This window comes from Rissa tridactyla, chromosome W, assembly GCF_028500815.1.
Source record: "Rissa tridactyla isolate bRisTri1 chromosome W, bRisTri1.patW.cur.20221130, whole genome shotgun sequence".
NCBI classification, from domain to species: Eukaryota; Metazoa; Chordata; class Aves; order Charadriiformes; family Laridae; genus Rissa; species Rissa tridactyla.
The window spans coordinates 9,020,558-9,036,656 of record NC_071496.1 but is presented as its reverse complement, the minus strand read 5'-3'; the positions used below and the strand labels follow the sequence as shown (position 1 = coordinate 9,036,656).

At 41.0% G+C, this 16,099-nt stretch overlaps 1 protein-coding gene across 1 annotated transcript in view; it reads left to right on the top strand.

Moving 5' to 3' along the window:
* Positions 1-16,099, top strand: part of LOC128901955 (probable global transcription activator SNF2L2) — a 187,753-nt gene that overhangs the window by 143,745 nt on the left and 27,909 nt on the right. Inside the window, exon 28 of the mRNA XM_054184156.1 lies at positions 11,256-11,473. Within this exon, the coding sequence (XP_054040131.1) occupies positions 11,256-11,473 (218 nt within the window). The remainder of the gene's footprint in view (positions 1-11,255; positions 11,474-16,099) is intronic.

Genomic DNA, 16,099 nt, shown 5'->3' with positions numbered 1-16,099 from the left:
TTGTTTATCTGACTTAAGGAAGGTCAGCATGGCCTTCAGCATCTTCCTTATCAGCGTGACTCGGAATTTTCCATGCAGGCAGGCATAGCTTACTTCTGACAGTCCTGCATGGCGCCGTGCCCGTTCTCATATAGCCATTCCTCAACAATTCCCCCTTTTTCTTTTTGTACTGATTGTACAATCAACACGGTATTGTTAACATGTAGTAGGTTGCGTAAAATACGATGATATGCAATTTTCACTGCAATAATTATCACTACCAAAATCAGTAAGCAAGCTAGATATGATTTCAGTTGTAAGGTTTATCTGTTTACTTGCCCAACACCCTATCTTATTCAACATATTTAATGCCGTTGCTGTTCCTAGCGAAGGAAGAATACTTAGCCCTATTCTTTGTCCGAGATTCGAAGATGTTATATGGTCGTCACAGGATGGAGTGAAGGTATGAACTGTTCTCTTGGCTCTGTGGTTACTGTGTGCTCTGCTCACTGTGTCTTTGGCCGTACGCAGGCCTCTGCTCGTAGATCTGCCACATCTCCCCCTTTTTTGTTTAACACCAGACCATTTATTAACAAGGTCGCCATGACTTGTGCTTCTACTCGTTGTGACGCTCTTAGCAGGTTATATACTAAACACAATTAAAAACAGAATCAAAAGGAACCCTGCTAAGGCAATAAATACCCAGATTCCTAAATTTAGCCCAGAAAGCCAATTTCTTTGGATTTACCCACGAGAAATCCTTTTGTAATATTTCAAATACATTGCGGTTGCTGACAGCACAAGCGACCCTGGAAAAACAATCGTGGTACCATTTCGATCATCATAGTTACTGGTTTTGAAAAGGTATGTGGCAAAAATACCCACTCTAACGCAGTCAGGCTCTTTGCGAGTGCATCATCCCACTGTCCTATCAGGGAATAAAGTTGAAATTCTTGTAGGAAGGTGTTCAATGTCTCTTGCAGCAGTAGTAGACTATATCTTATCTTGCAACATGCTGTAATGGCTTCGGAGCTGTTGGGGATAATGAACATAAAACTTATGGGGAGGGCGGGGGCAGACACAGTGCTTCAGGGCATCCCCTGTACCTTCAAAGTGTGCTCATGTCTCTCTCCCCCTCTCTGACCCGAGACAGCCTCCTTATATCCTGCACTGGATTGAGTGGAGAAGTACAGGCTAGAGTCGCTGCACGCATGGCCAGTGCACGCAGCGAGTCCCACCAGACTCATGATCCAGCTTTGCCAACAGCGGCTGTCTGATACGTGACTACATTGTTGTAATCCCTTCTTGTTATCTTCTTCTGTGAAGGTCAGGTTCTCATGGATACACACATAGTTTTTAGAGCAACATATTCTACAACTCGTACAAGGGTACGATGCAAAGCGGCATTTACAGCTGATTGTATAAGGCTTATTAAACACGGCAAACAGCATACTAAACATAACAGACAAATTCCTTCCACACAGGCAATGAGTATAATTTGCTTCAACCAACCCCACCCCCAAGTCCATCCAGCAAAGAGATTCCACCCAGTGGTCTCCACAGGTTGCTGGTTCGGTCGGTGCAGTTCCTGCAACTGGGCATGGATGGATTTGGAGTGGTCACTTAGATTCATACAATACAGTCCTTTAAAATCTTGACAACCATGTTTGTGAGCTGAAAGCAAAAAAACAGTAGCAGCTCTGTTTTGCAGCGTCGCATATCGAATACTATCTACATCTAGCAATAACTCGGACATAGCTGTACTAGTAGCATTGTTAAACTTAGCCTTGGCAGCAAGAGAGTCCTTGTTATCACGAATCCTTGGCAGCAAAAGAGTCCTTGTTAGCTAGAGCGCATGCGGACTCCCTGTTCTTGCTGGTACTGTGCTTTGATCTTCCTCAACAACAGGCCAGGATTCTCAAGCAGCTGGATAAGGTGTCCCTGAGTCCATTACAGGCTTATGTCATCCAAATGTTTTTCTTGCCAGCACCCGAGACTGAATAACACTTGGTGTGATATATGTGTTTTCCAGCACCCAGGTGCGAGTCCCTTGAGTGTATTTACAGTCCTCCTCGCCGATCTTCCGTTGCTTTCCCATATTCCACCCCCTTGCTCAAGAGACCGCTTCTGCTGGGGTTCATTTTAGTCTCGCAGGGTATAACACAGAGCAATCTACTAAGGCATGCAATAACATAGACACATATAGGAAAAAACCAAAAACATATCTCTCTGGTACTGCTTTGAATCAGGTGTCCTATTTCTCTTTTTCTGATGCTTTCTTGTAATGCTTATGGCATACTTTTGTGCTAACGTGGCACATTTCCCATCTAATTGTTCCTGTTTGGTTTCTTTCTTTTTTTCTTTTTTTTTTTTTATTTTTCCCCATCACTTACGACTGACATAAAAGTCTGCCTTTGCAACAAGAGCTCAGTTTCTCATTTTTCCTTAAGTTTCTCATTTTTCTACAGAGCATCCTATAGATTTTGGTTCAACTCCTTTTCCCAATCAACTATGATCTTATAGACAAACAACAAACAACCAGCGATACGCCCTCCACGGGCGAGCCATTCCCGAGAGTGTAAACGTGTCGGCTGGTGAAAACTCCCCCAATATTTCAGGACTTCCATCGGTTCTACAGCCCATCCTGGTGTATCTACCTGGGGCGCACTCGCCTTACGTCTAAACACTGTGTACACACAAACTTCTTCACTTGACGGAGTGTCAGCCCTAGATGCATACGAGAACAGTACCACACCGGGCAGAACACCTGCTCAAGGGGAGTCACCTAACGACACTGCACACAACAAAAAGCAAACAGTAGCACAGATGCTGATCAGCAGGTATAAGCTGGCGCCCACACACACTTACACAGCAGACATACAAAACCAGCACTTCTATCTCAGGGAGACGACTGGGGAGGGGAGGGGGCGAGGCGGGCAATGGCAGGAGCAAACAGCTCCGGCTCTGTCCTTCTCTGCTGACATTCTGCCTCCTCCATCGGCCTCAGGTGGAGCAGAGGGGATCAGCAGGGGATTGTCCCAGACCTTCGGACCTGGCCTGTTTGATCCCCCTCCCGTGGGTTGTAATGCTGCAAAAGCCCCGGCTGCCGTGGCTCGCTCCGCCTTCATATCTTGTAAGGTCGATAACACCAACCGCCATGTCGTCGCTAATGGTGATGCCTCTTTGTCTCCTTTACTTATCACTTCCCACAGTCTTTTCCCAACAGCCTCCCATATTTCTGGTTTAAAAGCTGTCTGGGGCTCTGGTGCAAATCCGTTCTCTGTGCACCAGGTTAACAACCTTCGGAGCATACGCTCATCGTATTTCACCCCTCTCTTAGAGAGGATATGCAGGAGAAGTCTTAATATAGCCCCTTCTTCTTTTGTTACTTGTTGCCCCATCTCCTGCCCCGGCTTAATCAGTTTGAGCAACAGTTTCGCTGGTGTTTCAATCCCTCTCTTAGAACATAGCTGCGCCTAAAGAGCTTACTCCCCGCTTTTCTAAAAAGCGTTTTAAAATTTCGAAAGCTACCTCTCTATCCATCGCGCGTTGTGTAGACCTTCTTAATTATCTGGTCACTTGCAGCCTTTCCCTTTGGTAGCCTTCACTCGGATGGCGAACCCCTTCTTTATTATCCTGGGTCCAAGCACGGATCAGACACGTCTTGTCACTGATCTTCTGCTCCCTGGTCGCTGCTACCAGTGCTTCTCCGAGCTTGCTGTCCGGTGGAGAACAAGGAGTGGGGTCCCTGTTCGGGCGCCACTTGCGACGAGCGAGGGAAACAGGCAGTCGACTCAATATGAGTGATAAAGCAAGCTTCAGCTTTATTGCAGCTTCATCAGACTTTTATACTCTTACACTTAGATATGCCTATTTGTCTTACAGCTATTGGCTGTGCACTAAAGATTACATTATTCATACTCCTCCTACATGCGGTTTCTTGGGTCCGGGTTTGTTCCTGTTCTCTCACAGTCTACTTTCTCAAAGTTGTTTATCTGACTTAAGGAAGGTCAGCACGGCCTTCAGCATCTTCCTTATCAGTGTGACTCGGAATTTTCCATGCAGGCAGGCATAGCTTACTTCTGACAATCCTGCATGGCGCTGTGCCCGTTCTCATATAGCCATTCCTCAACAGAGGGCCTCATCCGCTCTGTCATCCTGGTCAGGTGGCCTGTAGCAGACCCCTGCTGTAATGTCCCCTGCCCCTGTGTTCCCTTTAATCTTGACCCATGAGCTCACGGTCAGCTCCTCCTCCATCTTCCTGAAGAGCCTGTATCCCTCCATTTCAACACTCCAGTCATAGGAGTCATCCCACCACGTCTCTGTGATGCCAATAAGATCATAGCCCTGGAGGCGTGCGCACATCTCTAACTCCTCTTGCTTGTTTCCCATGCTATGTGCATTTGCGTAAAGGCACCTCAGCTGGGCGCCTGATGAAGCTGACCTACTAGCTGGAGTGGCTGCATTTCCTTCGTGCTGCTCTTCAGGTGGTCTTCCTTTGGGGTGTTTTATCTGTGACCCTCTGGTTCCTAGGAAAAGGAACACACGCATATTCCTCTTTACGAGAAAGGGTTGAGAGACCTGGCTCTGTTTAGCCTGGAGAAGACTGAGAGGGGATCTTATCAATGCTTATAAATTTCTAAAGGGTGAGTGTCAAGAGGACGGGGCCAGACTCTCTTCAGTGGTGCCCGGTGACAGGACAAGGGGAAATGGGCACAAGCTGGAACACAGGAAGTTCCATCTCAACATGAGGAAAAACTTCTGGAAAAACTGGAACAGGCTGCCCAGAGAGGTTGCGGAGTCTCCGTCTCTGGAGATATTTAAAACTCACCTGGATGCATTCCTGTCCAACCTGCTCTAGGTGAACCTGTTTTGGCAGGGGCGTTGGACTAGATGATCTCTAAAGGTCCCTTCCAACCCCTACAATTCTGTGATTCTGTGAAGAGTGTCTGGAAAGCTGCCTGTCGGAAAAGGACCTTGGCGTGCTTGGCTGAATATGAGCCAGCAGTGTGCTCAGGTGGCCAAGAAGGCCAATAGCATCCTGGCTTGTATCAAATATATCACGTCTACTTTCTTAGGATATTTTGTTGTTTGAAAACTAGGATCCTGTTGGTTTAAAAAGGAAAAGCTTTGAGTCCCATGAAACTTATGATTACAGATTAACAATATAGGTCTTTTGTCCCGGACACCAATGGTTTACCCTACTGGTACCCTAGCTTGCTGGAAGAAGTTATTGGGGAGTCTGCCATTTAGCATAGCAGGAAGTAGTTCTATAAATGGTGTGCCTTTGCCCTAGGAGAAGTTCAGACTTTAGGATACCGTGCATTGTTAGATTTATTTCTTTTTAAGGAATTGGGAAGTTGATTTTCCTGTTGAATTATATATTGTATGCCTTCAGTGAAAATACTGAGTTAGATAATTAGCATTATGGTGGGTTAACCTTGGCTGGCTGCCAGGTGCCCACCACGTTGCTCTCTCACTCCCTCTCCTCAGCAAGATGGGGGAGAAAATAAGATTAAAAACTTGTGGGTCCAAAAAAGAGCAGTTTAATAAAGAAAAGCAAAGGCCGCATATGGAAGCAAATGAAAACAAAAAGATTTATTCTCTACCTTCCATCAGCAGTCCATGTCCAGCCACTTCCTGGGAAGCAGGGCCTCAGTATGTGTAGCGGTTGCTTAGGAAGACAAACACCTTAATAATGAAAGCCCCCCCCACTCCTCCCTCTTAGCTTTTATTGCTGAGCATGACATCATATGGTATGGAATATTCCTTTCATCAGTATGGGTCAGCTGTCCTGGCTCTGTCCCCTCCCAACCTCTTGTCCACCCCCAGCCTACTGGCCTTTGGGTGGGGTGGGTGTGTTGGAGAGACAGCCTTGATGCTGTGCGAGCGCTGCTCAGCAGTAGCCAAAGCATCGGTGTGTTATCAACACTGTTCTAGCTATAAATACAAAGCACAGCACTATGAGGGCTGCTATGGGGAAAGTTAACTCCATCCCAACGAGACTCAATACAAGCACGTTAGCAAATCTGTCTGTATGGCAGAATTAGTTGCAGGAGCTCTCTGTTCTCTTATGCAGCTTTGAGAGATATTGAGTATTAACACCTGGGAGGGAAGGGAGTAAGCTATAGTAACACTCTTTGTACGTGCTTCTTTGGGTTAAGAGGGAATAAGAGGGGGATGCATCATATAGAGATTTCCTGTTTTGCACAGTATCTCATTTAATCCAAAGAGGGTTTCAACATTATATTGTTTACTGTCACTAGTTTTAAGTGTCTGTATACAGTTTCTATGACTGTAGGCAATAGTAATAGCTTTCTTTGACTCAAATTTCTAGTCTTAGTACTTAATAATGAGTTCAGAGCAAAGGAAACTAGTATATTTCTTGGTCCATGACAAATACCTCTCATAATGTAATCATTGAAATATTAGAGAAAAAGCATTGGAGTGCTGAACACCAGAACTGATTTTTATGCCCAACCCTGCTGCCACCATGTGACCATACTCAAATCACTTGATTCCTGCTTCACATAAAATTAATCTAATAACTAATATAGGACTGATCTGAGAATTTTTTAAGGTCTTTGAGAACCTTTGATACACATGAGGTTTAATATATTTCATCTTATGTCATTAGTTACCTTATTATAACATACAACATCAGTTTTTATCTAATAAAATATCCATGGGTGATCTCACCAAGGTAGATTCTTTGTTGTTGTTGATTTCCTCAGGTATTATGAGGTTGGCTTGTGAAAGGATGTTGTCACCAAAGAAGTCAGAGCTATAGATCTTATCGTACATTTTGTTCCATAATTCTTGACTGAACAGTTGTATGTGTCTGATGTTGTGCCATGTTTTCCAGACTCTCAACTAAGCCAATGTTAAGAATGCAAACAAAGCAGTTTCTATTTTGATATTTCTTTCTTTACTTCATTTCTTGATGCTCATGTAACAGTATCCACAAAGACTTCCTTATGTAAGAAATGAAGAAACGGTACTTCATGATTGATGAGAGAAATGTAACTGCAATTAACAATAGAAAAGCCCAAAACCAAGTTCTAGTTGCCTTCTGAAAATTCTTGTTTGTTTGTTTCTCTTTAATCTATGGTCAATATGCTGATTAAAATTCTGGTGCCTTGAGAGACTTGCATGGTCTCAGCTCTTCAGCAAGGGAATTGTTTTATATAACGTGTACCAAGACACACCAATAAGGTACTGAACAGCAGGAAGATTTTCTTGGTACAGGATGCAGCATTGAGTCCTCATGATTTCCACTGGTTTTCCATTGGCTTCCACATTGGAATATGGCTGGAAAACGATACCCAGTACCTCTCATGAGATGTTCAGCCCTTTGCAGAATTGGACTCTCTAATAATTTTACTGCTTGCTTTCAAGAAAACAGGCTCCAAACTTTATTGTAGTATTTGGTCCTGTTGCTTTAAGGAAAGCCTTAAATATTTATTTGTACAGTAGTTTTCTTGACTTCCTTTCTATTCACCTCACTAATCCAAAGGCATTTGAGCATGGGAGATGTCTGCTGTGTCCTATACTCTTGTGCAACACCTCATCCATCAGAAACTGGAGATTTGTTTCTGGGATGCATTGCATTATCCTTCTGGTAAAGGTTTGGAAGGATGTTATCTTGGGTGTAGCACTTCAGCCTTATTGTAGTAAGTGTCTTCTAATGAAGCACTGTCATTTGAATTAGTTTCATAAATAACTTGGTACATGAACACACATGTATATGAACAATGGGCTGAGGCCAATGGTATGAGGTTCAACAAGGCCAAGTGCCAGGTCCTGCACTTGGGCCACAACAACCCCATGCAGCGTTACAAGCTTGGGGCAGAGTGGCTGGAGACGCTGCCTGGCAGAAAAGGACCTGGGAGTGTTGGTTAACAACAGGCTGAATATGAGCCAGCAGTGTGCCCAGGTGGCCAAGGCAGCCAACAGCATCCTGGCCTTTATCAGCAATAGTGTGGCCAGCAGGAGTAGGGAAGTGATCGTGCCTCTGTACTCGGCACTGGTGAGGCCCCACCTCAAGTACTGTGTTCAGTTTTGGGCCCCTCACCACAAAAAAGACCTTGAGGTGCTGGAGTGTGTCCAGAGAAGGACAATGAAGCTGGTGAGGGGTCTGGAGAACAAGTGTTACAAGGAGCAGCTGAGGGAGCTGGGGTTGTTTAGCCTGGAGAAGAGGAGGCTGAGGGGAGACCTCATCGCTCTCTACAACTACCTGAAAGGAGGCTGTAGAGAGGTGTGTGTCAGTCTCTTCTCCCAAGTAACAGGCAATAGGACAAGAGGAAATGGTCTCAAGTTGTGCCAGGGGAGGTTTAGACTGGATATTAGGGAAAATTTTTACACTGAAAGGGTTGTCAAGCATTGGAACAGGCTGCCTAGGGAAGTGGTTGAGGCACCATCCCTGGAGGTATTTAAAAGACGGGTCGACATAGTGCTCAGAGATATGTCTAGTGATGGTTTTTGTCAGAGTTCGGTTGATGGTTGGACTCGATGATCTGAAAGGTCCCTTCCAACCTAGGCACTTCTATGATTCTATGAATGTGTGTGTGTGCACACATGCACGCACGTGTATGCGATTTTTAGTGCTTTCACTAAAACCAACCTTTTTTAAGGAAAATTGTCTGAATTTACATGTCTGCACAAAATTTTAAGATCTAATTATATTAATAGATTTCTATATTTTTATCTAAATAGACAGTTTTAAATATTCATTTGCAGATTTATAGTATTCTGACAATTACTTTATTGTATACTACTCATTAATTTACAGAGTGGAACAGCAAATGTCACAATTTGTCTGTTCTTTTTTTTTTTCCTACATTGGCCGACATCGTTTTAAAAAAAGAAAACCCAAACATTCTTCTGACTTTGATCTTAGCCCCTGCAACAATTTTGCAGAAAAGTATATAACCTAAGTAACAACTGTATGCACAGTTCTAAATGAGATGTTAGTACTAAGGGGTGGTGACAACACCATTGGAGGGCATGGGGGGAACATTTGGCAAAAATATATTTTTTTGGTTTTGGTTAATGAGTGAATATCTATTTTCTAAAGCACATTGCATCAAAATGCTAACCTTGTTTTTTGTTTCTTGTAATTCTGAGTATTTTGTTGTATTAATTGTAATAACCAAAATCTAATCTGTCTGGTACAGAACAATAAAAAGTATTGTTTGCATTTTAAAACTGTATTTATTGCATACAATCTGTTTTAGTTTTAAAATCATACATGAAATTGACCAATTTTGCTCCTACAATTAAAATGCTAACAAGAATTGGTAACTGCACAGCTAAAAATCTAGAATCTGAATGCCTAGAATAATAAGAGAAAAATAGAATAAGTAGTTGTCAATATTAAAGCAAGCTGAAGGAAGAAGGCCTTGGGCCTTCTAGTAGGTAGAATGAAACAGCAAATTTGAGTATTTACAATCCTTTCGGTATTAAATTTTCACTAAAATAAAATTACTTGTATCTGAAAACATATGAAAGCATAGCCTTTCCCCAGCTCTTCCCCCCCCCCCAATCAGCTGATGAAGAGACTAGCAGCTCGCTGCTTTGCTGGTTTGTTAATTTTATCCCCACTAACTGTGATTTCTGATAGCTGACCTGCCGATAGTGGTAAGGTAAATAATCTTTTTCATTGCAGTCTTGGAGGTTCAGTAGAATTGCATCACAGGAATGTGTAGGTGTATAAGACATCAAAAGCTGGTGTTCTCTGTATTTCGATGTGCAACTGAATGCTTAAGGAGAGCAATGACATTAACTGTTGACAGCCTTGCATGCTGTATTTATTATTATTTTTAGCTTCTAAAATTTGTGGAGAAATTTCCTTTTCTTAATCTTTGCTAGCTGCAGTGGTGTATGGCAGGTATCCTGATTTAACCAAATGAATATTAATGAGGTTTTGTGCAGTTTTTTCCTTACTTATTCTTCCTAACTCATCAGATCAAGCCTTCTTCATAGTGGCTATCTGAATGCTTGAAAGGAGATGGAAATTGTCTTTTGATTATTAAGGCCTTGTTTGAGGCTGTTCCTCAGGATTCTGTGTTCGCGTTTGTTCTATGGATTTGCACATTAGAGAATGAATAGCAAACAGATTTTGAAATCCCACTAGTGGTTTTAACGTGCCAGATTTTTTGTATAGTGACCCAGGTTTTGTCCATAAAATGTTTTTCAAGAGACACTGTCCGCAAATTAAATAAATTATGTCTGGACTGTTATCACTCTTTTTACATTGATTATTATTCTCATATGATCATACATATTAGTCATGTTTGGTTCCATAGAGAAATGATGGTTCTTGCCTTATGATTATAGCTCTTTCAGCTGTGAGAAATGATTGATTAGTATTTGCATTTATTCAAGGCAATATTGAGAGGGAAGAGGGACAAATATCAACATCAGTTGTGTTCCAGAAAGCATTAATCAGAAAGCTTACTTTTAAGATTTTTATAGGATTTTTTTGCCCCCAAAGAAAAAAGTTCAGCTTCTTGTTTTTTACCTGGATCTGTTAGTGTGTGAACAGGTTCCCTTTATGCCTGGTTTGTTTTCGTAGAGATTTTATCTGTTTACCTGGTGCTGCTGGCTCTGGTTAAAAGCACACATTTGTGGGTAATTGAAACTGTTAATTATTTTTTTTGGCTATGTGTGTGTTGGGTTTTTTTTCATTTTATGATGAGTGCTCTTTACTGTAAAACACTATTGTCAGTGCTTCTGCCTCTGTTGATTGTTATTCTAAATTAAAATTATACATTTTAGATCTGGTTTTAACTGTTAGGTCACTTAAATTCTTTGAAAGAGAAGATGATTCTAGTATGCTACTACATAAAGTGTGTGTGTGTCTGTATGTAAAAAAAAATATTAAAAAATTGCAATCTCTTTCATTGGAAGCTGAGCATGGTGTGGACTATCCTGTCTGTAAACAAGTCTTTTGAACTACATTCTCTAGGACTGCTACTAAAGTGAACAAATTGATGCAAGCCCTCATATATATGAAATTCAGGTTCAGATGAATACGTATTTAGGTGGTAGGGTTCTTAATATAACTAATTTAATTTTAGTGTCTTATTGTTTGTCAGTAACTGAATTTCCTTTTGAAATCTTTTTTATAAATAGACTGAGCATTTAATGTTGAATTATCTATATCTTGTTGCGTTATATTTTTCTTGTTTTTTTTTTTTTTTTTAAATACTTGATAATTGTATTTGTATATTTCTCTTGGGTTTTGGGGGGTTTTTGGAATCCATGGTTGTCAGGCAATTGAAGACGGCAATTTGGAAGAAATGGAAGAGGAAATCCGGCTTAAAAAACGGAAGAGACGAAGAAATTTGGATAAGGATTCTGGGAAAGAGGATGGGGAGAGAGCAAAGAAAAGAAGAGGGAGGCCTCCTGCAGAGAAGTTGTCACCCAACCCACCTAAATTGACAAAACAGATGAATGCCATTATCGATACTGTGATAAACTACAGAGACAGGTGAGGTCTGCCTTTTTTGGTTTTGACAAATAATTTCTGGAAACTTAATCCTGTGTAATTTTCAATTGTAGTTATTTATTTATAAATAAAATAATTCCATTTAGGGCCTGATCTTGTAAGTCTTCCTCTACATAAATGGCTTTTTAAAGGGTACGATTGATTGAAACTTGTCAAAATGTAATTTAAAAGATGGGCATATCATGTCTGCTTAGAAATGCTACTGTCCTGTTTAGTATATATATTTCAGTACTTCAGGTTTCAGAAGTGGTTTTCTTTAGCTTAATGGACTATTCTGTCTTAATAATTATATAAATAATTTTAAATGCATGGATAATTTTGTCAATACAAGTTCTCACCATGACGCTTAAGAATACTTCCAAAACATTTAGGGTTTGCCTGATGAACACTTGACTTTTCAAAGGAAAAACTGTAGAAATACTGAGCGCTAGTAGGTTGTTCATAATGAGAGTGAAGCTTTTTTGTCCTTAAAACCCAATTTTGAACATATATATACATTTCACATGTTAGACAACTGAACTTCAGGAAGAAATATAACTAACTTTTAATCCAAACTGAAGTTGTGAGATTTGTATTTTGTTGACTTTCCAACTGAAAATCATCATCTTTATTGAGAAAGAACTTGAGAAACAGCTCTTCTTCAGCTATTGCTTAACAGCAACACTGTATCAGGCTTCAGCTATGTGGGGATCTCAGGTTTCTGATTTACTCAAATTTGTGCAGCCTTCCTGTGTAGACATTCCTATTTTTCCATACAGTTATTTCCTTAAGTTGAATAAGGAGCAGATGTAAACTAAATCAATATAAAATTAATTCAAAAACAAGGCATTTTCAAACCAGAGGAGCTGCACCGGTATAACCTATTTGGTTTCTGAACTGAGTACCTAATTTGCTACAATTTTTATATAAACAAGCTTTCAGAGTGTGTGGCTTCAAATGGCAGAATACATGTTTTCCTTTTTGCAGCTACAGTTTGATCTGTGCTTGTACAGGGATAACTTGGGCAATATGCAATAAAGGAGTTAGAGTGGGGATACCTTATTTTTTAGGCACATAACTGCAAAAGTGGACTCCAACTCATCCTGTGATCTATAGGTTCTCTTTAGAGTGCGTTGAAAAGTTTATTGCTTCAAAATGGGTTACAAAAAAATGAGCATGATGAGCAGGAGCTGCCTAAAAGGTCAGCAACATTCAGTTTGCTGTGGCTTTTAACCAGCAGAAAAGCTGGGAAGAGTGGAGTGTTTTAAATTCAGGCATTACAAACAGAGCTTCAAGAAATTATCTCTTTCCCTAGCCTTGAACCTTTTCCAGAAGGGAAGCACTTCTGGTCAGAGCTCCTACTTTTAATTTTAAACATAGCAGACTTAAGTCACTTCAGATCTGTATCTCTACCACCCAAGTAACTACTGCACTAAGAAGGATACCACTCCCTCTTCCAGTAATTGAGGTTTTTTTAAACACAGAATTGGTTGCCATTGTAGAAAGTGTATGGAGTCCATTAGTCATTAGAAATGCCTGTGTTGTGGGTTGAGCTTTTGAAGGGAATGAGTTAGGCAGAAGAAGCCAAGTTCCTTTATTTTGATTGTGTATGAGCTAGCATCGAACCACTTAGTCATATTAAGGCTGGGAAAACACAGAAGTGCAAACTTAGGCTCTTAAAAATGTAAAGATTTAAATATTAAAACATCTTTGGAGTTATTCCTTTGGATTAGAGGAGCATTTCATTTGAATCCTTGAATTTTGGGGGGGGCTTTTTTGTTTTTTCAACTCTGTGGTTTTGGGGCAAGTATAGAGGGACAGGTTCATTAGAAAGGGAGTAGGCCACGAAGCTTCATTTTTTCATGCATTTAGCATTTAAATGCTTAAAATTGTTTACATCTTCAACTTAAGTTTTCAGTACCAGTAAGTGTTTCATCTCTACTTTATGAAAGTCCAAGGGGTTAATCTAGACCAAAGGGTGGTCAGGAGACACCCACCCAAAAGTCTTAGTGGCTCTAGCCTGAGTTGCTTCTTCAAAAGCAAATTTGCACTCTTTATTGCAGCTAATAATCCAGGAGAAAAAAAATAATCAAGAAAAATCTTACTAGGAGTAAACTACTAAACATCTCTGTGCTTTCTCTCATGCTTCCCCTCACACTTGAGCTTCTTGTACTCATTGAACCATGTCTCTGTTCTACTTAAAATCTTTCTTTTAAAAAAATTCTTTTTCCATGATGCTTACAAAACTCTTGAATACAAGTTGGCTGCTTATGTATAGAGACCTCTGCATAATGTTGACAAGGGGGAGGAGTCCCTATATACTTCCTCCATTGTCATGGCTTGTCTTAGAGTTCTGTTGTAAGCATTTGGGGGCAGGGACAGTCTTTTTCTTATGTATTCGAACAACATCCAACAAAACAGGATGGGTTGCCTACGTTTAGGAACTCTAAAGGCTATAATAATGCAAATACAAACTAAAGGTTGAGCTATACAGTTATTAAACTGAGGTCAAAATAAATTCAAATAGACAAATTAGCAACATTTGAGATAAATATTCAATGTAATCAAATACAATATATAATTCCTTTAAATCCTGTGACAGGAAATTCAAAGTAAATATCCAGTTATTTGTAAATCCCAATTAAAGGACTTTACCCAAGGCAGTAAAAGCTAGCTTAGCTGGGTGTATGTTTTAGTACAGAAACCAAATTAGTGTTTTTCTCTGCCATGTCATCAGAACAAACGAAAGCTGCCTCTTTAGATTTCCCTATTATATGCAGGGATATTTAGCAACTAGCATGCTTCCCTTACTTCCCATTCGACATTCCAACATAAATACAGATTTTAATGAAACATTCCAATAAGTATAAGCGTAGTAGTCTTCACAGAGAAATTTCCAGATGCCAGATGAGTTTCTCTCAATTGTTTCACAAAACTAGGTAACTCTTTCATTGAATGGGAGAGTGCTTCAGTGTTTATGCTGAGATGCTTTTTTTCTGGCACTCGAACTACATGAAGACTTTAAGGGACTTCTTCCACACACCAGTTTCCTGATATCAGGGGTGTCTCCCAAGTAATAAGGAATCCTGTCTTTCAGAAGTGTTAAATACGTTCCTTTCCTTTCTCCTCGCCCCCCCCCCTTGGCGGCTTTCAGTTTTGTTTCATAGGGCAGGGATGTTTTAACATTACATTTTCTTCTCTTTATGAATTTAAAAATGTTAGTCTAGGCTCTAAATTTGATAGTTTAGAATACAGAATCAAACTAGAAGCAAGAGAAAACAAGATAAGAAAGCTGGACAAAGTCCTCTGACCTCAAGGAAAAAATGTCCTAAGTAAAAGGAAGCTTATGACTGAAAAGGAGAATTTCATTGTATTAACTTTTCTGACTCCTCTTTTTGTTGTTGTTGAGGAGATATCATCTGCCAACAGGAAACCTGGTTACAGAAAAAAACTTTGAATTAAGTGATCAAGTTCCATAGAACCATAGATAAATTCAGGTTGGAAGGGACCTCAGGAAATTTCTAGGCCAAATTCCTGCTCAAAGGAAATCAGTCAGTTAAGGTCAGAGCTTGATCCAATCTTGAAGACCTCTCTGGGCAACCTGTTCCACTGTTTGGCTGTCCTTGTGGTGAAAATTTTTTTCTTCATATCCAGTCTGAACCCCTCTTCTTTCAAATTTTGCCCATTGTCTCTCTCATCCTTCTGCCATGCACCACTGAAGAGCTTGGCTCCATCTTAGTAAATTCTTTGCATGTATTGGGAAGCTACTCAAGCCTTTTCCTCTCCAGGCTGAACAAGACCAGTTCCCTCAGCTTCTCTGCGCAGGCCATGTGCTCCAGCCCTGTGACCATCTTGGTGGCCCTCTGCTGAACTCACACCATCAATGTTTTTCTTTTATTGGAGGACCCAAATCCTGATACAGTCTTCTGGATGTGGTCCAAGGAGTGCTGATTAGAGGGGGATGATCCCTACCTTCAATCTACTACCTATGCTCCTGTTAATCCAGCCCAGGATACTGTTGGCTGCCTTTGCTGCCAGGGCACACTGCTTGTTCATGTTCAGCTTGTTGTGCTGGTTTTGGCTGGGATAGAGTTAATTTTCTCCATAGTAGCTTGTATGGGACTACGTTTTGGAATTTTGCTGAAAACAGTGTTGCTAATACAGGGATGTTTCAGTTATTGCTGAGCAGCGCTTCCACAGAGTCAAGGCCTTTTCTGCTTCTCACACTGCCCTACCAACAAGTAGGCTAGGGGTGCACAAGAAGTTGGGAGGGGACACAGCCGGGACAGCTGACCCCAACTGACCAAAGGGATATTCCATATCATATGATGACATGGTCAGCAATAAAAAGCTGGGGGAAGAAGAAGGAAGGGGGGACGGTCAGAGTTATGGCATTTTGTTATCCCAAGTCACTGTTATGTGTGATGGAGCGCTGCTTTCCTGGAGATGGCTGAACACCTGCCTGCCGATGGGAAGCAGGGAATGAATGCCTTGTTTTGCTTTGCTTGTGTGCGTGGCTTTTGCTTTACTTATTAAACTGTCTTTTTCTCAATCCATGCATTTTCTCACTTTTACTCTTCTGATTCTCTCCCCCATCCCACCAGGGGAGAGTGAGCAAGCGGCTGTGTG